The sequence below is a fragment of the Ambystoma mexicanum genome, chromosome 11 (assembly GCF_040938575.1).
Source record: "Ambystoma mexicanum isolate Mex_15411 chromosome 11, UKY_AmexF1_1, whole genome shotgun sequence".
Classification (NCBI taxonomy): domain Eukaryota; kingdom Metazoa; phylum Chordata; class Amphibia; order Caudata; family Ambystomatidae; genus Ambystoma; species Ambystoma mexicanum.
This window is the reverse complement of record NC_090934.1, coordinates 474,833,551-474,860,051: the sequence shown is the minus strand read 5'-3', so window position 1 is coordinate 474,860,051 and position 26,501 is coordinate 474,833,551. Positions and strand designations below refer to the sequence as shown.

General features: G+C 46.4%; 1 protein-coding gene across 2 annotated transcripts in view; it reads left to right on the top strand.

Annotated features, from left to right (window-relative positions):
• EXT2 (exostosin glycosyltransferase 2) overlaps positions 1–26,501 on the top strand; it is a 1,411,400-nt gene that overhangs the window by 211,974 nt on the left and 1,172,925 nt on the right. For both annotated transcript variants that reach the window (XM_069623317.1, XM_069623316.1), the window contains exon 4: positions 24,054–24,170. In XM_069623317.1, coding sequence (XP_069479418.1) covers positions 24,054–24,170 — 117 coding nt within the window. The remainder of the gene's footprint in view (positions 1–24,053; positions 24,171–26,501) is intronic.

The window sequence follows — 26,501 nt, the reverse complement described above, 5'->3', positions numbered from 1 at the left end:
CCTGTATGTTCTTTTCTTGCAACCCTGTACAAATTGCGCCCTGATGCCCCCGGGCCTGATGGTTTGCGCGTTATAAATAAACAAATACAAATACAAATATTATGAAAATCGAGTGAATACAGAGAAAGCGAAGGAACCGAAGGAAAGAACAAATTTCAAAACAAGGGTGTTACTCCAGCAAGTATCAGGGCACAACAGGGGAAGGGGAAATGCACAGAGCAGTAGTAATTTGAATATGCACGGAGGGCACTTGGGATTAAATCATTGTGTGTATTGCAGAGAGGAAGGACACTGGCGAGCGCAATGTCCACATTTACAAAATAGAGGTGGGTACGGTCACAGAAGACAGCACAGAGGGCACCCAGGAACAAATGGCCACAACAGAAACCATATGCAGCAGCACCAGAATAGTCAAGGGAATGGAGTACAGAATCAAGGCCAGGTTCTGAATCAAACTACTTTTACCCAGAGTCAAAATCATCAGGGTATGCAAAATGGAAATAGAGGAAGAGGCGGGAACATTTTTGATACTGAAATGGGTGCATACTACAGTAATAACAGTGACTACACTTCAGATGATGTGTTGTTACCCCATTAGGACAGCCCAAGACAGGGGTAGGAACAAGTATCTATTCCCGTGAATCAGAAAGGACCCTATGTAGAAATGAAAGTCGGGAATGAAGAGCATAGATTCCTCGTAGATACGGGGGCACAAAAGTGCTCGATAGACCATCACTTAGTTCCAGGGATACCACTGTCGCGGCATAAAAATATTTCAGCAGGGTTTGCAGGTACCCCAGTGATTAATCCAGTGTCCCAACCAGTAGCCGTAACATTAGGCCCATTCACTGAGTACTGTCCATTCCTGCTAACAGAGAATTGTGGGCAGAATCTTTTGGGATTAAATTTATTGAAAAGATTAAGTGCAGTTATTCACTGTACACCAGATGGAGTGTTTTTAACTATTTCACCACAGAATGTACCAGTGTCAGAATTTTTGTCCAAACCTTTGCCAGGAGAATTGAGTGACGTGCCAACTTGTATATGGGCAATAGATGATAATGATGTGGGATGCTTGAAGATAGAGCCAGTGAAGATTAGATTGAAAGAGGGAGTAACGTTGCCGCGTATTCCACAGTATACAATTTCAGCGGACGGAGAGAAAGGATTGAAAAGTATTGTCTGATTTGGTAAAATTGGGAGTGATTGAAGAGATTACAGGCAGCATATGTAACAGCCCCATTCTTCCGGTGTATAAGAAAGGAGGTAATGAGGTACCATATCGTTTCATAATTGATTTGCGCGCACTAAACAAGGTAGTAGATCCCCAAGTTCCATTGGTTCCGGATGTTACCACAATTTTGACAATGATCCCAGCTTCCGCAAAGTATTTTAGTGTTGAAAAATGCTTTCTTCAGTATTCCAGTACACAAAGAAAGTAGATATTTGTTTGCTTTCACACTAGGAGGGCGATCATTTACTTTCACGCGCATTCCTCAAGGCTATACAGAAAGCCCTAGCATCTATCAAGGCATAAATTAGTCTTGCAAAATTGATTAGTCGAGTCTGCTAAATAAAAATATTTTGATTAGCATTTCAACGTATATGATTAGAAAATTTGTATATCCTTACTTTCAATAAGATCAGGGCCAATGCAAGACATGTTTCCCATGTACAGCAGCAGAGGTCCTAAGGACCTTGCAGGCTTGCTTCGTCACTGGTGCTATACTGAGTATGCCTTTAGTTGGACAAATGTCCGGACACTGCTACCCTTGCAAATTCAACAGGGCTTCCCACTAGTGTCTCGCAAATAGTCAACATACACTTATATATCGGCAGAGCCTTTAAATGGCACACTCCTTGTTAGTGGTGGTTCATTGATGAACCATTGTTTCTGACAAGTGTTCACTTTCTCTTCACATGATATGCAGTAGCAAGCATGATTCTGTCAAACAATGACTACAAGAAGGTGACCTTATCATACAATACCTTTTATGTGTGTCTAAGTCTTAAACGTACATTTCCCACACTCATAGGATGTTTCTTAGCTTCACATTACTTTGCGTTCTTGTAGTTTTCCATTCAAGAATTAGTAAATAAAGCTACAACCATAGTGTTTGTTCTCAGCATGGATTTATGTATTTTTCAGCTTGGATGATGATCTTTTGTAAGTTTCAAAACATCTCTACAAAACAAAGTGTTCTTTAAAACCAAGATACTATTTCTACCAAGTAAAGCTGGAAAGATGGCCTTATGTTGCAGACTGGTCTCAAATCCCGGCTTCAAAATCAACTAAAGTGTATGATCCTTGGCAAATCATTTGCTCTCACTGTATGTTATCTGCCAGAATTAGAAGTTCCCTCAATCCATTCAGTAGACATGTGTATGCTACACTAAAAAGCTCATTCAAGGTACTGCTTCATATATAATAATGATAATGCCACTTGTTAATCTGCAAAGCAAAGTTATTTGTCTCTTGGCTTAGTTATTAAAACGTTTTAATGTATCTTACCATCATCACATTGAGTATCTAAGGCAACATCTGAGCTAATTTTTTGTGGCATCGCTTCCATTGATGTCAATACATATGCAAATTAGGGGAGGATTCATGTATTACACAACCACGCAAAATATAAACCTGGCAACTTTCAATGGAAAGCAAAGTTCACATTTGTCATGAAAGTTGAATGCCATATCAAGTTTCCATCACATGTCAATGCATTAATTCAAAAAGACTAGCATACACTTTACATGCTTGGTTCGAACTATAGAACCTGGTAACAGAAGAGTTAACCTTAATCTTAGCTTTTGGTGCGGTCATTGAATTAAGATGGTGTCTAAATCTGGTAACATGTACAATACCCACAGCAACACATACCATGGCAATGCAGCTTTGCATGAGCAATGCAGACTTTCACATGCACAGTCCTCAGCCTTACATGTGCACACCTAGCTTTTCATATGCAGAATGGCTTTTCAGGCACACAAACTGCAGCCTTTCACATGCACGCACACCAGAAATGCACATGTGCACACTAATTGATTTAGGAAGCATGATGTGTGAGAAAGAAATAGATGAAAAAGGAGCCTCTCAGAAGAGATGGGCAAGAGGGAAAGTTATAGGGTCGGTGGATACATGAGAGAAAAGTGAGGAATAACAAGGGGTAGGCCATCAATAAAGAGTGCAAAAGTGAGCAAAAATATTATGAAATCGAAAAATGCTGGGGTTCAGTGGTGGAAGCAATGACAGATCAGAGAGAAAGGGCTAACTTGTTTAGTACCATCCTGGCTCCCAAAAATATGTACAGTGGAAGACAAACATGTTTCCACACAGTCACCCTGATCTTCAGTTTCCATCTGCCAAAGTGCTCATTAAAAGTGAACTTTGGGGTCAGCCTGCAGCCTGGATCTCTGCTTTCCTTTGTATATAGGCCCTGTTCTGTCCTGGAGCTTGGTACAAAGAATAATAAACATGCTCATCTTCTCTATAATTACATCGCAATTAGTGTGACATGATTTCTAAAATGAAAAGCAATTCATCATTCTTGTCTAGTGAATTGCGATGCGATACCAGTTATTTTATGCCTGGTCTATAACAGAGCATTAAAAGAATAACTAGATATGCTAGAGCTACCAGCAGGTTGTGTATTGCTACAATATGTAGACGATCTGTTGATCGCAGCAGACACAGAGGAGATTTGTAAAGAGAGTACCATTTTACTATTAACACACTTAGCAGCACATGGCCACAAAGACAGCTTAAAGTTTCAGTATTGTCGAAAAGAAGTGGCTTATTTGGGTTACTTACTTTCGAAAGAAGGGAGAAGACTAACGCTGGAGAGAATAGAGAGCATTTCTGGTATGCCTATTCCAAAAACACAAAAAAGAGTCAGAGCTATAATAGGCATGGCTTCTTATTGTTGGCAATGGATAGTGAATTTTGCCTTAATTGTGAAGCCGATGGTGGAGTTGACAAAGATGTTGCGATGCCCTTGCAGCGGAATGAAGAATGTCAGAGAGCATTTGGCTTACTGAAAACTGCGTTGTGTTCTGCTCGAGTTTTGGGGACACCAAATATTGAAAAGATTTTAAAATTGTTTGTGCATGAGAATGATGGCTGCGTGTTGGCAGTTCTAACACAGGAACAAGGTGGAAGAAATAGGCCATGCAGCTATTTTTCTTCTGCGCTGGACCCTGTAGCTCTCGCACTACCACGATGTTTGCGAGCTGCTGCGTCAGTGAAACAAAAAGAAGGGATGGTATTGGGGCACTCCTTAATTTTGATGGTGCCACATGCCATAGACGTTCTACTCAATTGAACACAGACACAACACCTCACCTCTGCTAGATTGACTAGATATGAGATTGTGTTGTTTGCACCCCACATCCAAATTATGAGGTGTAGCGCTTTGAATCCAGCTAATGCCAATGCCCGGGGAAATCCTTGGTGGAAATGAATCACCCCCCATGATTGTTTAATGGTTACTGAGGAAGAAACAAAAGGGAGAATTGATTTAAGTGATACCCCACTAGAAGAACCAGATGGAGAACTGTTTTGTGACGGTTCCTGCTTTAAATCACCTGACGGCACTTCAACTGCTGCATATGCCATCACCACGTTAGAGTATTGTGGAGAGCAAAAGAATCCCTTACAACTCTGCACAAGCGGCAGAAATAATAGCATTAACCAGAGCTTGTGAGATAGCTGAGAATCTGAGCGCGAATATATATATACTGACAGTCAGTACGCCTTTGGCGTGGTTCATAACTTTGGCCGACTCTGGGCTGAGAGAGGTTTCCTAACATCACATGGGGCTAGAATCCAACATGGCCCTTTGATTGTACGATTGCTGTCTGCACTCACGTGTCCAAAGCACCTAGCAATAATGAAATGCGAGGCGCACAAAAAGGTAACATGTAAAGTGGGAGAGGGAAACCCGTTTGCAGACAGAATTGCAAAACAAACGGCCAATGATATGAGTACAAAGATGTTTACAGTACAGTCTGAAGAGGTGCCCTGCATGATAGAGAGTGGAATTGCTGCTGTCAAAGAGATGCAGGCGTAAACCACTGTTGATGAAATCCAAGGGTGGGCTGAGGGCTCTGCAGAATTAGATCTGGAGGGTTGTTGGGTGGACAAGAAGAGCGGGAATTGGATGTTGCCAAATGCCTATGTAAATGCAATGGTCACTATGGCTCACATCCCCACTCATATCTGTGCAAAGAAAATAATTCAACATCTAGCCACAGTTTGGGAAAATCCACTCATAAAAAATAATGCTGAGAGGTTGGTACAGAATTGTATCACGTGCCTACAGCACAATGTGGGGAAGGGAACGGTGACTCCAACAGGCAGTTTTGGCCCTCCCTCTATGCAATTTGAGGTGATCCATTTTGATTTCATAGAAATGGAGGGACGCCAAAACTTGAAGTATGTCCTAGTGTTTATATGTGCATTCAGCAAATGGGTGGAAGTATATCCATTGAAACACTGCACTGCTATAAGCACGGCGAAAGTGATGTTAAAGGAATATTTCTCCCGTTTTGGCCTGCCCTGTGTCATATGGTCAGAGAATGGTCTGCATTTTGTAGGTGCAGTAGTACTACAGATTTGTGAAGGTCTCCAGATCGATAAGCGATTCCATTGTTCGAGACATCAGATGTCGGCCAGTCTTATTGAACGCCACAACAGAATCCTGAAATCTAAGATTAGCAAGATATGTGCAGGAAGCAAGTTAAGTTTGGGTAGTTACCAATAGCACTATTATGCATGCGAACATCTGTGCAGGCGAGAACTGGGCTCTCCACATATGAGAGAGTCATGGGGAGACCGGCGAATGTTTGGTGTGCACCTCAGCCGAAGAAACTGAACGAAGTTGAATACCCAGTGCTCAGCATTTATTGTAATCTTCTGATTCAAAAATTGCGTTTGATTCATCAGCTGGTGAAGGAGGCGCTACCGATCAGATATACTGGCCCGGGACATGCACTGGAGCCAGGTGACTGGGTGCTGCTTAAACATTTTGAACGAAAAACATTGTTGGCACCCAGGTGGCGTGGTCCCTATTTGATACTCCTGACAATGCAGACGGCCATTCGTGTGGATGGGCGTAAAGCGTGGATCCACGCCACCCATGCAAAAAAGGTGCCGTCACCATCTGAAAAACTGACTGATTGAGGCGACCGAAAAGAAACAGCGGTTCCAGAAACGAAAGAAACAATTGCCAGTTCTTTGCCACAGAAACTGCCTGATTCTGAAACAAAGCCTGATGAGATTGCCATAAGAGGAAGGGCAAAGAATGCCCCAACGTTGTCCAGCAGATTCTGCATCACTGCTGGCCGACACCAAGCGAATACCTCTGTGGTGCCCACCATCCTCTGTTGCGCCACAGCCTGCATCGTCGTCTGGGCGCCCATCATCATCTGTCATTGCGCCCCAGGCTGACTCCAAGCTTGAGTCCGGAAGTGCACCCGCACTATTCGTTGATCACACGGTACCAGGAGCAAGGCGGTACAATCTACGAAGTCAGAAAAAGGAGTGATCAAATCTTCGTTTCATCAATCTTTTGTTGCCTCTGTTTTCTATTCTCGAATGAAGTAGGAACCGGAGGCCTAGAGGAGAGCAACGTGAGGGTTGAGCAAGTCAGACAGCCCAAAAGCAAGACTCCTCGGTGCTAACATCAAATCCATGTGTCCTGAACCCGAGTGGACAAGCAGGGCGCACATGGTACAGAAGGCAATTGATAACTGCTCTGAAGTTCTTTAAGCAGTATACTAACGCATAAGAGATCTTGCCCAACGTGTAAGCAATCCAGGCTGCTGAGAACTGGCAGAATAGACAGTTGACATTTATCGAACTCATTGACATTCGGACGAGTGTCGCGAGGAAAGATTTCCATGATGAGAATCGGTGAGGAAGAAGGACCGTGAGAGAAGATGCCAGAACTAGCTTTTGCCCCCTGCAGCACCATTGTTGACAATGCTGATAATGAATCAAACATAGAAACTGAAAGATTGCATAAAACAAGTTACCGAAAGAATTGCATGCTGACCTTGACGATAATCATGTGCATAATGAGCATAATGGCCCCAGTAATAACAGCACTGGTACTGTGGTATTTAGAGGAGATGCACCCTTTAGAAATTCTCTTACCAATTAGGAACATCTCCACCATCGAAAGCCCTGTTTATGTAATTACTTACTCTGTCCCCAATGGAAGAGAGACATAGAGAGGGTTATGGAAATAATACATTACTGCAAATTATGAACATGACACATTCAATTTTGAAAAAGAACAATTGTTGGGTGTGTGCTCATTTGCCACAGCATGGTGGCAAAGGAATAGGTTGGTACGTGCAGCCACTGACATTAAGTTCTGCATGCAGTGCATCTCTGAGTACATTGTATTATGGAAAATGGAATAAAAGTGAAACGGGTCAATTAGATAGCACAAACATGAATGAATTTGAAGAAATTATTATGAGACCCATAGGTTGCTCAATATTTCATAAAGCACGGATGATAACACCAAAAGCTACGCCCAAACCAATGCCACAAGATAGACTGTCTCCACCAGAAAAGTCATCTGTGATCGTATTTCGCATAAGATCAGAAGGAAATAAAGATGCAGTACCCCCCTCCTTATACAGTAAACTACAGCCCACGTTCTGTTCCTTTTTGTTTAAAAAAAGAAGGGCTCCTATTTTGTAAGGATATTCACTAGATGTATAAATACAGCGATTATTAATAGGGAAGTAGAGCCAGTGTATGTAGGTGACCCGGTGTATTTCATATGTGGAGATAAAGCGTATCCTTGGTTACCTAGAAACTGGGGAGGTACATGCTATTTATGACTACTGTTCCCAGGAGTGTTTTTCTTAGAAACAACAGACATAGCCAAACTATCTAGACCTAGGCCACGAAGAAGTAATGAAGACGGATTAATAGCAGTAGATGTAGCAAAATCATTTATACCATTTTTGGCCCAAGCAATAAACTCCTATAATATTCAACGATTATCCAGAATCTTAGAAAAAACAATAAACGGAACAACAGACATATTATACAACATGATGTTAGAGGAGACAGGGGTTAGATTGATGACACTGCAAAACAGAATGGCTCTTGATGTAATCCTGGTTGATCGTGGTGGTGTTTGCAAAATCGTGGGATCAGCGTGCTGTGTATTTGTAAACGACTCCTCTCCCACGATTTTCAAGGCAATAAGAAAATTACATGTATTAAGTCCTGAACTCCATACCCAAGACGGGGGTTGGGATAGAAGTTCCTGGTTCTGGGAATTATTATATTCATGGGGATGGAAACTATTTGCGCTTCTGATAGCAGTACTAGGGATATTCATGGCATGTTGTTGTTGCATACACTGCCTACCTGTGATATGCACAGAAATTAGTGAAGGATGTGTACAGATGATAGAGAAAAAGAGCACTAGTAGATCAAGTACCCTTGGTAGAGAAGAGACAAAGACAGTCAAAGAATTCATGTCCATTGACATAGGTGACAATGAGGAGGAAACTAAAAATATGCAGGATTCAGAGCCTGATTCAGAATCAGAATCAAACAGATACGTGGCTGGAAGAGGATGCAATGTACGGATGAGACGTTTGGCATATGGCCAAAAGGAGGGTTTGTCGATCCAGAAAAACAGACACCCCTCGATCATGGGGAAATGTACCATGTTGGCCGAAGACCAACCGTCTCATGCTCTTAGTAACTGACCACAAAAGTGATGGGTGGAAGGTTTCGAATGAATCTAGACCACTTGCAATTGCTCTGGGCCAACCTTCCACACCACCGTTTTTAGCCCGTCTGCGCCATTGCAAAAGGGGACCAGCCATGTGCAAATCAGTCAGCAGCTGCTGCCACCGAAGGTAGCAGCCCAGCCCGAACTGTTAGGCCAGGTCCCCTCTGCACAGAAAACCAAGCAACCCCAGACATGTTTCGGCCTTGTTGGATCTCCTCAGTGAGGTGCAACCTGGTTCCCTTGCTCGCTGCGCCACAGGGACCTGGCCTAGCAGTTCGGGCTGGGCTGCTACCTTCGCTGGCGGCAGCTGCTGACTGATTTGCACATGGCTGGTCCCCTTTTGCCATGGCGCAGACGGGCTAAAAAACGGTGGTGTGGAAGGTTGGCCCAGAGCAATTGCCAGTGGTTTAGATTCATTTGAAACCTTCCACCCATCACTTTTGTGGTCAGTTTGTTTCTCCTTGTGAGAGAGCGTATGCCCAGACATGGGTCCCTTGCTCGCTGCGCCACAGGGAACCAGGCTGCACCTCACTGAGGAGGTCCAACAAGGCCGAAACATGTCTGGGGTTGCTTGGTTTTCTGTGCAGAGGGGACCTGGCCTAGCAGTTCGGGCTGGGCTGCTACCTTTGGTGGCGGCAGCTGCTGACTGATTTGCACATGGCTGGTCCCCTTTTGCAATGGCGCATACGGGCTAAAAAATGGTGGTGTGGAAGGTTGGCCCAGAGTAATTGCCAGTGGTTTAGATTCATTCGAAACCTTCCACCCATCACTTTTGTGGTCACTTGGTGTTAGTAATACATAATCATAAGCTTGACCAAAGTGTGGCCATTTTAAGGTGACAGAAATCGCCATCTTGTTTTCTCTAACGTTTGCTTATTGCTTCCTGTTCTAAATGCTCACTGACATGATATTCTACTTTACCAGTGTGCAATGCAAGGCCAAGGGAAATATGCTGAAACATAACGTAGCAACCCTGATAGAAATACCCGGTCTCCTCCCGAGTGCTATCCTTGAAAGAGGGCAGCAAGGCATCCTAATCAGCCCACAGGTGCCAGTGTGTCTAGAAAACACAGTGAAAATACTCGGAACGAACATTCAATTGCTTAAATTATGTTGTTCTTTGCGACCCCCCTTCTCGAGCCCTGTAGAGTCCTGGAGAGCGAGTTGACTCCCAGGACCCAAATAGAAACTAGGAGATAGGAAGGCCTGGAATGTGGCTCTTCCCCCCCCCCCCCACATGCAGCTTGCTAGTGAGAACAGAAGCATTCTGTTCTTTTGAACAAAGACTTATGTCTGCAGCCTTACAAAATTGAAAACTGTTGCTAAAACAAATGTTTGAGGTGTCATACTCGTCACGATTATCAATCATTGTGCTCAGTTCAAAGGAGATGTGCAAGGGGCGGTTTTTGATGTGACACTACTGATTGCAAGATGTTAGTTTTCTATATATGTAACTGATGTTTGTGTCTCGCTCTCTTGCATCTCACGAGGTCTGTTAGACACACGTTGCGGGACGTGAGACCAGTTGGCCAGCTGAGACTATTTACTTTGTAATAAACCCTAGCTTTTGGGAATACAACCTCGTGTCTGGCGTATCAGTTCGTGTGTGGTGACTGTGCCTTGTTTCCACATTCGAGGGTGCCTCAGGGGCCCCTTCATCCCCATACCGATGAGCGCAGAATGCATATTAGTAAGCAAACCAGAAGAGCCAAAAGCAGACGGTGGCAACTCATTACCTATTGCACAAATCATAGTTACAGAAGGAAGCCCCACCAAAAGAGCAAGAGTTATGGACCAAACAAGGGTGCACACAGTCACCCACTGATCTACTATGGAGGCAGGATACAACAGGGAAAGTAGTGATGCCCATAGAACTATTGTATGTGGCATTCAAGCAATTGGATTTCCCAGCCCACACTTCAAAACAGCACATAGTGGCAGTTCTCCAGGAAGATTGGTTTATCCCAAATCTCCAGGAATATCTCAATAAAATGGTGGTCGAGTGCACAACATGCCAAGTGTAACTCAGGGAGGACTCTAAGAACTCTGAGAAGTACACTGCCCCGCCCTGTACGTCCCTTCTGTGAGCTACACATTGATTACGCAGACATGGGAGAAAGTTGTAACAGAGCCAGATATTTGATTGTGGTGGTGTCCCTTTTCGTGATAGATGGAGGCAGGTCCCTGTGCCCACCCAGACCCAAAGTGTGCAGTAAAGTTCCTCGTCAGAGAGGTATTCCCCCGATGGGGGATATGCAATGTCATACGATCTGATAACGGAACTCACTTTGTCAACGATCTGTTCAAAGAAGTGACGTCACTGCTAGGAATAAAATACAAAATGTGCTCAATTTACCACCCTCAAGTGAACGGGATTGACGAGAAAATAAACAGCCTTCTTAAGAGTAGCTTATCCAAACTGTGTCACACAAAAATAACTGGGTATACTGCCTGCCCTTCGCCCTCTTCCAACTACGCACGCAGCCCAGCAAGGACCACCACCTGTCCCCACATGAAATAGTGACTGGTCGACACATGCAAACACCATTGTCACCAGTAAGAAGGGTGTTTGATGCACACAGAACAGCAACTGTATTAGGAGAAGAATTCCAAAAGTACCTTTCGCAGCTCACCAGGGCAGTGAGATGCATTGCTAAGCAAATAGCACCACCATTCACTACAGACAATGAAACCGACACAGCAGCAGCAACAGCAGCACAAGACAGCCCAACACAAACTTTGATGACAGGAGAGTTAGTGTATGTACAGAGCTTTTTGCGAAAATGTAACTCTCCAAGGTTCCATGGACCATATGAGGTAATCTACTGTACCCCCCCCTTGCTGTAAAAGTAAAGGGATTACAGTACTGGATCCATCATTCAGACGTCAGAAAGGCACACGCTAATGTAGCACCTGAAATACTGGATAACAATGAAACAAACCCTGCAGTACCTTGAAGGGTTACTGAGGATAAGAGAGAGCACAAAACTATGTAAATAATAAGAGTGATACACATAGTCTGAAATGTAAATTAGTTTGAAAAATAAAGTGCTCTCTCTTCCTCTCTTTTTCAATCTCTTTCATTCTCCCTCTCAATCCCGTCTGCAACCTTATTAATGCCTGTCTAGTGTTTATCCTTTTCCGTAGGTGCAACAATGCTGAAGTTCACGCCACTTAATGTTAACAATGTTCAGTTAGATAGCAGTAAGAATAAGTTAAGTGTAACCCGTGAGTATAGTGATGACTGTGGTCTTCATTTCATTGCAATGTTATTCACACTAACATTGTTTGTTTTGGGGTTTTATTGGGGTGCTACCTTTATCTGGGGGGCCCATGTAAAAGAAGGTGGGCAGAGGGGAAGGTGGAGGGGAGGCAGCAACATGTCTTTAAATCTAACAAGTCTGCATGAGAATGTGACCGGAGTGGCCCCAGAAATTGTATTATTTATGGGCAACGGAACTGAAAGCACATCAATTGCATTAACTGTCACGCTGCCACCCCCCACCACGGTTACAGTTTCACAGGCTACCTCACAACCTAACATAATGTCTACCTCAACGCTTAATGAAATGTATAATGTGTTCCCCACTACAGCTCCCAATATGATATTAAGTTCCTCCGCCACAATGGTATACCGGCAAGTATATACAGACACTGATGTGAACATAAATGCTGGTATTTTTACAATGTACCGTCAGCAACCCATGAATGTATAGAGATCACTATGCACCACTGATAGACTGTGTAGAAGGTCGATAGGAAACAACAATCTCTCTTGCGTAACAGTAGGAGGAACAGGCAAACATGCCAGTACAAGTACAATACCTTCCATGGTTTGGGATTAGACAAAGTAGAGGGCCTCCGTCATCCTGGGCAGTCTAACAAGTGGTACTCGGATATGAGTGCCTCAAGAAGCAGAAAGACCAATGGCAGTTGCTATGTGTGTTCTTTAATACCGCATGCGTCCGAGACGCCCAAGGTTTTAGTGTCTCAAGAAGCCCCATTAGTAGAGGCACAATGTCTCATCCACCTCACACTATGTAGGATAAAGAGCACCTTTCAGGAACGCACAGTAAAAATTAAACTCCTTTCGCCAGATGAGAAGATTTGGAAAAAGGGATCTAAAGGCACAAAATGCTTTAAAGAACCATTCCTGGCTACAGACGGAACAACCTTTGCAGAAAACAAATGGGAAGATTCACCCTTCATGTGCAAAGCTGAAAGACTGCGTGGCCTGTCAGATGAAAGACTAGAATGGATGGAAAAGACGTGCACAAATATGGACATAGCATATCACAAAACTGATATGGGTCACAGCTCTTGAAAAACCGATCAAGGTCCAGTAAGAAGAGAATTACTAACTTCGTGTCCATGGGTTCGAGCACACGTTGCAACCGAACCCTCATCATTCCTGATATTCGAAAGGGCACTGCTGCATTAATGGACTATTACTGGGTGTGCGGCAAACGGGCATACTTGCACCTGCCATCATCATGTATGGGCTATTGTGCTTTAGCAACGCTGCATTCCGCACTGCTGGTGATACCTGAAGAGCATATAAAGGGGGGAGTGGTGCCAACAGGGCAGCAAGTGGCACCTCTGCCAACAGAAGCATCACCCCCCATATTTCGCATACTGTCTGAAGATGAGCAACGAGATCTGTCCTGAAGGAAGCGTGCATCAAACTACATGTCTCAAGAATCATCTGACCTCCTTGCACAGATCCCTGACGAATACAAACTTTTCAAGTCAGCAGAGACATTTTTTGCATCGCTCGTGCCCAGCATCCAAGCTCGAGCAAACACCAAGTGGTTTCAGATTGTGCAGTGGGAGCTGATCCAGTTGGCAAATGACACTTAGGAGGGATTCAACTTCATCAAAGTAGAACTAAGAGCACTTCGGCTCATGATGATGCGGAATAGTTATGTGCTAGACCTCCTCACTGCGATGGAAAGTGGTGTTTGCAAAAAAATTGGGAGTTCATGTTGCACATTCGTACCTTCTTCAGATGCTGAGAATGGGATATTATCACACGTGATCGCAGCAATGCATGTACTTGGTGTAAAAATAACAAGAGGAGTGCAATAAAATGCCTGGTTCAATATGGCGTTCAGCTGGGTACCTTCGTGGCTTGGAACGATCATGAAGATGCTGATACCAATCATTGTGTTCTTCCTGCTGATCTTCTGTGTGTGCCAGTTATGCCCCATTGCTGCGCAAAAGCATTTCCTAACTGTGCGATGATGATGATGGTGATGTTTGGTAATAGAAATATTAATAATAAGGTGCCTCATAATACTCTGGAAGCCCAGATAAAAACAGGGGAAAGTGATGAGACCAAATACCAGAAGGTGGCAGTATACCACACTGGGGATGAGGTAGACAATTAACATTATACCACTATCAAACAGGCCCAGGATCTTGCAAATTGGTGTGGTTTGACCTAGATGGGGATGTATTTACATGACATGTACTCCTGAAAAATATGCACGACTTTGGGAGAGTTTAAGAAATAAGTGTAGAGCATAGATGCCCATAAAAGGTACCCAGCATGGGACAAAGCAGTAAGAAGGGCTGAGGTATACAGGCGTACTGGGGGGGACGGTATTTGTTACTTCAGGAGTAATGAAAGGAGGGAATTTTGGGAAGGAGATGGTCCTAACCAACCACCCTCATCCAATCGGGGCAAATAAGCTACGTATGGGCTAAGGGGGGAGATGCCCCTACCCCGCGACTCTCATCCGCACCAAACAACACCAGCAATTACATGAATAATATAGTTTCTCCAGGATGGGGTCTTGCATGGATTCACATGCTCATGGATATTCCCTGTTGTCAGGCTGGGAATCCTCGGTAAAGAAAAAAAATCACTTTTGTTTCTGAACTGTCTTTTTCCTAATAACCAATCACTGATCAAGTGTTGGGAGTCCTCGTGCTATAGCTCTCGAGCTTATACTGCATATTGTGTTTTTTCAGAGAATTTTCTCTATTTTTATCGGTCAATTGAGCCTCAAGATCCACCAATTCATCATCTGATTAACGGGGATCCGTTTTCGGAAGCTTCTGCGCCCCTCAAGGGCAAAGTTTTGTCGAACTTCACTTCTTGGAGGATTCCAGAAGATACTTGAGGCCTAGCCTGCATGGACATGGCCGAAGACAAAGGAGACTCGACGACTCTGTTCAGGATCTTCCCAGGATGTGGACTACACAACGTCTTCAAGGAGGATGGGCACTCCCGGTGCCTTTACTGCCTACGTTCGGACAAATCGCACGTGAAGGAGGCCTGTGCGTTCTACAAGGACATGTCCTCCCGCACCTTGAAGGACTGTCACAAGCGGCTCGCTGAGTGGCTGGAGACAAAGAACCCGGCGGCAGGTGAGCCCCGCCAACTTTCTTCTCCCAAGAGAAAATCTGAGCGATCTTCTACAACCTTTTGAGGGCGCTCCGGCGACAGGGACCCAACAAAAGGCAAAGCTACGCAGTCCGCAGGCACCGGGAGTGCCGTGGGTATGGGCTCCTCTGCAGCCAGGCTGGGCGCAGCTTCGCAGACGCCGTCAACCACGAGCCAACACGCCGGTTCAGCAAAGAAAAGGAAGTTGGAGCAACCGGGTAAGCTTCGGGAGAAGGCCCAATCGTCTCTGACGGAGAAAGCCAGGGGGAGCGAGGTGCTGACCCTGCCCCCACGGTTAAGGCCTCAGACGCGCCTAAGGTCATGAAGGCCCAGGTTCACCAGGCCAAATCGTCTATTGAGGGAGTGGTGGCATCCCTGGTGAAGGCATCAGATACAGATTCCCAGGAGGCATCCACCAAAACGAGAGTTTCCCTGCCCGCCCAGAAGGAATCTTCATTCGTGCCCATTGAAAAGACTCCTGTGAAGATGCCGCTCATCTCCCCGAGACCGTCGCCCCTGGCCGAGAAGAAGGGGGGGGCGCAGTGTTGCAGCTAGACTCAGAGATCTCTTGTGAGGAGGTGTTTTCAGGCCTGATAGCGGTGCTGGACAAGAAGTTTGCTGAGTGTTAGGCAGAATTATATGCAGTACCCTTTGGGAACACCACACACAATTAAGACAAGTGACAGTACAAATTCACCTTTGGTACAAGCCTGTACTACACAGTAAAAGTGGTAGCGATGGCTGAGCAGCCAGACTTATCTCAAGAGCAAGTGAGCAGTATCAATAGTTAAACAAAGGACAGCAATTACTATGATTCAAACAAACACTGACTCAAGGTTTCTGAGTAAAAGAATATACATTTATTTACACATCAGTTGTATAACATCTCACTAAAGTAAAGCAGTTAATAAATCACACTCTTAATACACCAGACCACTCCCAATAGTTTCCAGACCAGTTAAGCTCACAAAATGAAGTGGCAGCAAAATGGCACTCTAGTAATTTAAAAGGGAGGGAAAGAAAAAGTTAGGCAGAAATTGAGCAGCACCAACAGGTAAGTAAGCAAGGCAATCTGGAAAGAGGAACTACAGTGATGGAATCAAATCAAAAAGGCTTAGGGCCAAAGTCAATAGGACAAAAGACTTTTGCTCAAGATCACACAGTTCAGGGTAGTTCGCGGTTAAGTCTTTGCCAAGAGTGCCGGACGAAGTTGGTCGGCAGAAAAGTTAGTTCAAAGAATAGAGAAGGACAAGCCCTCGGATTGGAGAAAGATTTCACACACTTTCACCGCGGCTGAACGAAACGAACAACCGGATTTGCACAGTACCTTTAAATGGAGAAGCTGTAGGCGTTCCTGCAGGCTCACGGTTCCTGAAGCGACTGTCGGACTGACATGAAATAGGAAGACTGGAGGGTCCTGCACTGCCCAGGGAAGAAAGCAGCAGCAGAGCAAAGCAACAAATAAAAAGTGCGCTCCTTAAAACCGAAGCTGGGTCCGACGTTCCTGGCTATCTGGTTCACTGTAGCTCTGTACAGTACATTCGACCAGAGGAGGGAGTCCTGGCTTGCAGTTTGGGTGAACTGGTTAGTCCCACCAGCTCAGGGGATGAAGATTCCTAGAGGATCTCCTCTGTCGTTGGAGTTTGAAGATTCAGACCTGCAGCAGGGCCTCACCGGGTGGTTCAGCCATGGTAGGGGTCCTATTCCATCAGCTCCTCGTCGGTTCTTTCATTCCAGTGGCGACTCTGCCTTTCCAATCCCAGAGACCTGCTTTTTATGCAGTTTTCCCCCATTCAAACAGCCTGGCTGTCAATCACACAGCAGGGTGGCTGTCCTGGCAGGACAGTCACCCAGCCAATCAAACAGAAGTGCAACTTGGGTTACCAAGGGAAACCATGGCAGGGGTCAAAACCCCTCCCTCACATCCTGCCTACCCAGACTTTCAGCCGCCTAAGGAGGGCTTCTGTGGAGAAGCCAGCGAAAAGACAGTGAACAAAGGAACCAAACCTGGTTTGGCACGCGGAGTAAAACACGAGAAAGACATTTTCAAAAAGAAATGGCGAATAAACCCAGCCGGAACCGTATAAAAACATATGTGGTCTAGCGGGTTTAAGTTCGAGGCTACCAAGATAGCCTAAAACAATACCAGGGTTATTTAAGATAACCACAGTAGGAAAAATAGGGTAGTTACCACTGCCACCAGCCAAGTCTTAATGAAAAGCGAGCAAAACAATACTCCAAGAGAAACAGATAAAAAGGGATAAGTATTAACCCTTTCCAGTACTCCGTGTAAGATGGTTTGTACTGGGTCTGTGGATTTTAAAAAGACTAATGAAGTCAATGGCAACTTTACATGTTCTGGGAGACAGTAGTCGGTCCCAGAAAATGGAGTCTGAGTTGGGAAGTCTAAAAGACAACCCTGTGTCACTGCACTGAAGGTGCTGTGTAACACGCAGTAAAAAGATGCCTGTGGAGTAGGTGAGGCTCCACAGTTTATGAACACAAGAATGCTAAACACACACAGCAAAACACATGTAAGAGTGGGGAAAAAAGTCTCACGCTTACCAGGTGAAAAAAATAAATCCTAGAAATACAGCAAAGCTGCTGAGGGACTCAGTAGGTAAGGCAAATTGCCATTCTGGAGAATTCTCCCCAACACAGAGGCCAAGTCCTACGGAAAGGACCCCAATGACGTGGATGGGGGGAGCGACGAGGAACGGCAGGGCGACGAGGAACTGGACCCCACACCGCCCCCGACACTCCCATCGAAACCGCCTCTACCACTGACGGAGAGATTGGAGGACATCCTACAAGCTCTACACATCCTGTGCACGGAGATACGGACAAGGCTGCCCACGCCTACAGGCGATCTGGCGCCTGGACCTTTGGAGGATCCACCAACTAAGAGGAGACGAGTCCATCCTCCTCCACCGTACCACCTCTCCCTCCTTTCCCTCCACCGAGGGACGAGACTGAGCAGGATACAGCGACGACGGGTACGGACGATGGCAACGACGACGGAATGAATCTCCCGTTGCCGGTACCCAGGGCTTCTACCCCCGATGAGATCATATCCTTCCGTTTCAGCTCATACCCGAGGAAAGGAGGGATTCCTTTATCAGCGACGAGAGGCCAAGAGGAAGACCGTACTCTCGGTCCCGCAGTTGGAGAAACCATCCTCGACCCCAGCGAATAGAGACCGGTACAAGAAGAAATACCGGGCTCCAGACTCTGCACCAATGTGCCTCAGTGCGCAGCCGTCCCCAGACTCGGTGGTCTCCACGGCAGCCAGGAAGAAATCCGCAGGGTCGGCGGCATCGACTTCCACTTCCCCACCGGATGGCAAGGGGAAGAAACTGGACGCCATGGGACGATGAGTCATCTAGTCAGCAGCGATGACCATTTAGGCGGCCAACGCTCTCGCTATTGTTGCCCGCTACGATAGGGAGCTGTGGTTTTAAATCGCCCCTCTCATGGACTTCCTCCAAGATGACAAGAAGGCGGGGGCCCTCGAGATACTACAAGAAGGCGAGGTGGCTTCGGACCATGCCATCATGGTGGCCACGGACATCGCCGAAACTGGTTTCCGCCAGATGGGCAACAGCGTTTGCCTTTGCCGGCGTGGTTGGCTCAAGACCACCAACTTGAGTCAGGACGTCCAGGCGAGGGTACTGGACATGCCCTTCGGCGGAGACAACTTGTTCGGCAAGGCACTGGACGAGTCACTGCAGGCCATCAAGGCAGACACTGAGATGGCCCGTGCCTTAGGCCGTCCTTTCGGTCCCCTGCAGGCAAATCACAGGGTGCCTCCAAGGATTCGGTGGCGGCTCTTCTTCGTACCGTCAAGCGGCCCGTTCTTGGTTCCAGGAAGCCTGCAGAGGCCACAGCAAGACCGGAGGAAACCGTCGTCACCAAGGGACCCAAGGTGGCATGGCCTCAGCGAAACAGGACTGAACCAGCCATTATGTCGGGCCCCCAACCGAGCACCCCGGTGGGAGGCCGGCTGGCGAACTTCATCGGCATGTGGAAGGCCATCTCCACCGACCGTTGGGTGCTGGATGCCCTGGCCCACGGACACACCCTGGAGTTCCAAAGGAGGTGTCCCCATTGTCAACCTGTGGCCAGGAAAGAAAACCATATTCCACAACTACTTCTTGAGGTACGATCAATGCTGAAAAAGGGCACAATAGAGCTCTTCCCGAAGAGGCTCTGGGGCTCCGGAGTTTATTTGCAGTACTTCCTCGTCCGAAAGAAGACCAGCGGTTGGCGGCCCATTCTAGATCTCCGCCGCTTCAACAAATATATAAAATCACAGGAGTTCCAGATGGTCACCCTTCAGCATGTGCTGGGACAGCTGGAGGAAGGAGACTTAGATGCTTACTTCCACATCCCCATTCACTAGGGGCATCAAAAGTTTCTGCACTTTGTGGTTCAAGGGCGGCACTACCAATTCAAGGCCCTTCCCTTCGGTTTGAAGTCGGCCCCAGTGGTCTTCACCAAGTGCTTGGCACCGTTGGCGGCGCGGCTGCGCCTACAGGGGATCCACGTCTACCCCTACCTGGATGATTGGCTCATCCAAGCAAAGTCAAGGGAACTCGCCGTCGAGCACACAGCAAGGACTGTCCGCCTGCTCACGGAACTTGGGTTCTCGATAAACTATGCAAAGTCCTGCTTGGAGCCATCGCAGGATTCTTGGTTCCTGGGAGCCAGACTCAACACGGTGGCGCGCCTGGCTTCACCGTCAGAGGACAGGATAAAAGCCATCCTGGGCAAGGTACAACGGCTGTTGACTATGGAAGTTGCTAGGGTGAGGTTGATCAATTCCCTGCTCGGCATGATGTTGTCATGCATCCACCGCATGCGACACTGCATGCTGCGGATGCATCCGCTGCAGGAGTTCCTCGACGCCCGTTGGATGCAAGTGGCGGGAAGCTTAGAGGACAAGATTGCCCTCAATGAGACATTTCGTCGAGTGATTTGGTGGTGGGGTGTCCGTGCGCATCTCGCGGCAGGCATGGACTTTCAAAACCCAGCGCATCAGGTGACGGTGACGACGGGCGCCTCCTTGGAGGGATGGGGCGCACATACGGGAAATCTCCACGCAAGAGGCCTGTGGCTCCCAGTGGAGAGATCTTTGCACATCAACATTCTGGAGCTCCAAGCCTTGTTTTGAGCCCTCAAGTCATTGCTTCCGTCCCTCAAGGGCAAGGTGGTGCGGGTCTTCACCGACAACACCACCACGATGTTCTACATTCGAAAGCAGGGGGGCACCAGATCCCCGGCTCTCTCCAAGGAAGCGCAGGACCTATGGCACTGGGCCGTCGCCCAGAGGATGTTTCTGGTACCCTTTCATCTAGCAGGAGTGAAGAACACTGTTGCCGACTCACTCAGCAGGGAGCTGCGCTCTTGCCACAAGTGGGAATTTCGGCAGGATCAGGTGGACCTACTTTTTCGACGATGGGGCAATCCCCAGATCAATCTGTTGGCGACAGCGACGAACACCAAGTGCCGGAGGTTCGCCAGCAGGTTTTCCCAGCCGGGGAGCATGGGGGGATGCGTTCTCATTCCCCTGGGACAGCCTGTTTCTATATGCGTTCCCCCGTTGCTTCTGCGACTTATCAGTCAACGCAGACGGTCCCGATTCAGGATGATCCCCGTCGCACCGGCGTGGCCGAGGCAGATATGGTACCCGGACCTTCTGGACATGTCAACGTCCTCTCCAGTCAGGCTTCCGGCGTATGCAGATCTTCTGCGCGAGGGAAGGAGGCTCGATTCTGCACCATGACCCGGGGTCGCTGAACCTGCAGACCTGGCTCCTGCAGCGCTAGAGTTTGGAGGATACAAGATCACGGCAGACTGCAAGGAGGTACTTGCCAAGGCCAGGGCTTCTTCGACTCTTAGGTGCTATGGACATAAATGGAAGAGGTTCTCTGTCTGGTGCCATGCACAGAAGTTAAACCCTCTAAGGATTACGGCCCCTCAAGTGCTGCCGTACTTGCTGTCACTGACGAAGGCGGGGCTGGCACACGCCTCCATCAAAATTCATCTGGCGGCTATCTCCCGCTATACCAGAGCTCCGGGGTGATCGTCGCTGTGGTCTCATCGCCTGGTTAAGGAGTTAATGAAAGGACTTTTGCTCTCGTTCCCGCCGGTGAATGCTCCGGCCCCAGCGTGGGAGCTCAATGTGGTGCTGACTAGGCTCATGGGTCCTCCGTTTGAGCGTTTGCATTCGGCACCTCTGAAATTCCTATCGTGGAAGACAACGTTTCTTGTGGCCATCACCTCCACACAATGAGTGGGAGAGATCCAGGCCCTCTCCTGTAAGCCTCCGTACTTGGCATTCCACGAGACAAGGGTCGTGCTAAGGACGCACCCCTCCTTTATGCCCAAGGTGCCGTCAGACTTCCATCTCAACGAGGCCTTGGTGTTGCCTGTTTCTTCCCATCGCTTTCGTTGCCGGCTGAGAGGACTTTGCACTTGCTGGATGTGGCTAGAGCGCTGAAGTTCTACGTGGATGGCACAAACAGTTTTCGGAAGACATCACAGCTGTTTGTGAACTTTGGCCCTGTGAACCAAGGGAAGGCCCTCTCCAAGGCTTCTGTCTGCAGGTGGCTCTCCGGCTGCATCGCCCATTGTCATCGGTTGGCAAACAGACCGTTGCTTGGCTGTTGAGAGCCCATTCGACCAGAGCGATCTCTGCAACTACGGCGTTCCTGTCTGGTGTGCCCCTGCAGGACATCTATGGGGCTGCTACATGGAGGTTGACACACACCTTCATCAGATTCTACTGCGTCGACCGGGATTCCAGGGAGGAGTCTAGAGTCGGCCAAGCAGTGGTGCGCAACCTGTTCGCTTGAAGGTGAGCCTAGTGAGGAGGTAAGAGATGCTTAATGTTGAGATGCTTAATGTTGAGCCTTGCCACCTCCCGTGGTTGTGCATGTGTGTACTGCTATGTATTCTTTATTCATGATCATGTGAATCCATGCCAGACCCCATGCTGGAGAAGACACAAGTTACTTAACTGTAACTGTTGTTCTCCAGCATGGGTCTGGCATGGATTCACATGCGAACCCTCCCGCCTACCCCTCTGCAGCTCTTCTCTTGGTCCTACTGCCACTTTACGTGCTACCAAATCTGAATATGGCTGCCTGAGGAGGGGCTTAGGTAGAGGGCAGTCATTGGCTGGGGGCAGTATGAGCCAGAGACATGTGATTGGTTATTAGGAGAAAGACAGTTCAGAAACGAAACTGAAACTGATTTTTCTCTTTACCGAGGATTCCCAGCCTGACGACGGGGAATATTCATGAGCATGTGAATCCATGCCAGACCCATGCTGGAGAACAACAGTTACAGGTAAGTAACTTGTTCCATATTCCCCTGCCCGGAGACACCATTTTGTATCCGATCAGATGCCATCTTTCTAGTAGGCCCAAATATCATTCCTCTGACAAACTCGGCTCTCCCATCGCCAGCACCTCGCACAGAGAACCCAAGGCATCGCCAACCCCTGCCAGCGCTGCGCAAGCCTTGTTCCCACGGAGGTCCAGCCATTTATTGTTGCAAATGTTTAGTATCCTTTCCACGGAAGGTGCTCTCCGCAGAGCGTGAGACCAAAGCCGGCTCCAGCACAAGTGCCCTTCCATCTCCACTAAACTGCCCGTGCCCTCTCAACCCCCACCCTACCGGGCCAGAGCCCACCAGTCCCGACCCCACCATCCCCCAACTCTTTCATGTTGATACCCATCTGACCCCCTTGCACTGACCATTCCAGAACAACCACCATAGACTTAATCCCCTGCAGCAGTATATTCTCCCCAAAGCAACACATGTTTGGTTGTATCATGAGGCACCAGGGAAAAGTAAACAGTAGATCAAAACCAAGAGGGAGACATCTGGGAGCGGGACCCCGTTATCAATGAAGCCCTGAATGTAGAGGTTGGAATGCCAATATATTAGTCCATTTTCTGTAAGGACCCCCATTCATGCAAGAATTTTTTGTTTGCCATTATTTTCGTATTCTCAGTTCCTGTTGTTTAGCGTAGACAGCCATGTATCACATTCGGCCTGAACTTCCCTGTGGAGATGAGCCCAGCTGACCCACATGCCACCCAAGCGACTGGGAAGCAGCGGCCAATTAGAGCCTGGCATCGCCTATTGAGCAGGCTGTGCCGTATGGCCCCTCCAATCCGCACTGCGATTTCTTACTGTAGATGATGATGCCCTTCAAGACAAACTTGTTTCTTATAATGTGCTGCCCATGTCATTTTTAGCAGAGTGCTCTCGGCAGAAGAGTTCTTTGCTGGCATTCTTTATATTATATAAAGTTTATCCTTGCAACTTATCTGTTGGTCTCATTCCCTGACTGGGTGTGTTACCATATCTTGAATTTCTCTTGGGACATGTCTAGGTGTGGTGCCTTCACTATTATCACCAGTGCACCACCACTACCGTCTACTTTCTGCTTTGCGTTCAATTATCCTTATGAATCTTTTAAATGCGTTAGGTAATTTTGTATAAACTTCAATAATCTGCCTGTGAATTATTTTGAAATTAATGTGGTTTCCTATCTTCATTCAAATAATATATGAATTATATTTGTCTACAACACACAAGTAAATGTATGTAAATCAAATTAATCACACTTATGATAAAAATTATATAACATTGATGGAATAAGGAGAATTCCTCAGTCTGCATACAGTTGATCTATAGGATATGCGGTTCTAGTTCTGCTGAAGGCCATTTTAGGTGCTGCAGCAATCCCATGATGTTTTCACATATGTCTTTAAACACGGTCTCATGTCTGTTAACCTGGTGTATTTGCCATGTTCTTGTCGCAGAGTGCAGGGGCCTATTCATGATTTCATGGACTGTAACTTTTCCTTTTCATTCAACAGGGCGCTGCTGGCTGGAGGAGGCTTCTCCACATGGACCTATCGCCCAGGCTACGATGTCAGCATTCCTGTTTTTAGTCCGCTCTCTGCTGACGTCAACTTATCCGAGAGGACACCAGGGTAAGGGCATGGGTTTCTTTGGGTACCTTGTGGTATTTGTGTAATCAGTTACAGTCTCAGACATTTATCTGGATCCCTCTGGTGCGGTCTTCCTGAGTTCTATCTCGATTTTCTTTCCCCTTATTCCCCGTAGCTTTGTTTGGGTCTGCAGTTCCCCTAGTATTGGTCCTCTGCCCATCGGCTCACACGTAATATAAGGAACACAGTTTTGCTTAATTCTTGAAACATACACTTTAAAAAAAAAATGTATTCATCCCAAAACTCAAATGTTACCTTAATCTGTTACAGTGTTGAACACATTGTTTTCCAACCATTTAAACGTTGATCTGGACATCCATCAAGGGACTTTTTGTTGTTGTAATTCAGTAAAAAAATTCAAAAACTTCTTAAGCCGTATTGTTTGCACATGTGCAATGGCTCGACTTTTTAATATTTTGTTTGTTGTGCGAGATGTCACAAATATTTCAGAAAACCTAAGCTGCACTTTTAGCTCTTGCTAAGAGGGCAGTGTAACATCGAAAATCTTCTAAGAGGCCCTTATGATTTTGTATTTTTACCTGTCCATTTATTCAACCTTTTCCTGAGTTTCCACTCATGAGGGCTGTGAAAAGCCAACCTGTACTGTTCAGCAGGGGCTTAGCTTAATTGAGGTGGCAATAAAGTACAATTTGGCATCATAAAAACGCACAAAGGATTGTCCACACAATTAATGAAATTATACTCTTTAATTGAAGTAAAAAATAAAAGAATACAGATTTAGAAGTAAGTACTAAACAAAGGCAAAATTATATGTAACATTGAGTATATAAAAGACGCAAAATACATTTAAACTGAATAAGCAAAACAAATATGCAGGTCAGTATACTTTTAGATAAGTTATAAGGGCTTAGGAAGTGTCAATTCATTACCCAAACATGCATATGAAAAACCCAATAAGAACAAATCTTGATTATAGATTTACAGGTTAATAACGAAAGTTTAACGTTTGTCCATAGAAATGAATTGGACAGTCAATAGGACAGCTCCAGTTAGTCAAAACACAGGTATGTATTACCAGCCAGATTTTCAGTGGACTGCAGAAACAGCTGGCGAGGATGGAGGAGCCCACCAGAGGAATTCCAGATCAGTTTCGATGACCAGAGGTAGATTCCAGAGAGTACTCCAATATATCAAACTTAGGCAGTCCTAGTGGTGGTACATTGGAAGATGGTCTGCACACCGAGCCCCCAAAGACTGAGGATGGCCGGCGTCTGGAGATAAACAGCAGTGCCGAATTAGAGGTCCAAAACCCGCAAGGATGTAGTATAGGCTGCTGAGACCTGTTAAATACCCAACCATCGGTGAGAATGTTGTTTAAAAAAAAATATTTTTCAAGTTACAAGGCATACAAACCACATACCCAACCCACACCAATGCCCACCCACCCCACACAAAAATACATGGCAATATAGTACTGCTAGGTTAAAACTTTCTAAAATCCAGTTTAGCATGCAAGGTATGAACAGCATTTCAATGTCTCCAATGGTGAATCTATGATGTGTTTCCCCTTCAGCAGACATCTTGTGAAAGAACAACCTGGTTGTCATCAATGGTAGATAAATAACTTGGAAAGGGATGCCAGTAGTCCAATGGCCTGCTACGGGTTGGTAAGGTTGTTGCATATTGTTTCCCTCTTTAAACACAGTCATGTAGGCCACCCATTCTCGGACTGTTGGGGCTTTGCATTTCCCCCAAGATTTGGCTATTAAAGTCCTGGTGGCGACAGATGCCATGCCTGTTAGCCTTTTTTCAGTTCTAGAACCCGGATCCACCGATGCCAAAATCCAGAACTCTGGAGAATATTGCCAGGAGTTGCATAGCATGGTGAATTTAGCTGCCTCAACCGCTGACCAAAATGGTTGTATCCGAGGGCAGGACCACGCAGCATGTAAGAAGTTGGCCATGAGCGCATCTATTACATTTGGATGTTTTATCCAGATAAAATCTGTGTAACTTTTCTGGGGAGTAATAAACTGTTATTCAAGCAAGCAGATTTTGTTCGTTGGCAGATCCCTTTCCAATGGACATCTGTCAATGCCTTCCCCAATGCAGTCTCCATCTGAACCAAAACGTGGTATTCTGAGGAGATCTTTGCACTTTTGCTACCCCTATATATAGTGTAGACCAATGATTTGGCGCTTGAAGGTGCAGGCGAAGTAACATAGTTTAACAGTGGGGAGGTTGCTTGACCCTGTGGGTAGTCAGGCCAGATAGACCCAAGCACTTCCCGTAAACGGAAGTACATAAACATTGTCACTGTGCTCCATTCACTTCTAGTTTTCAGGACTACCC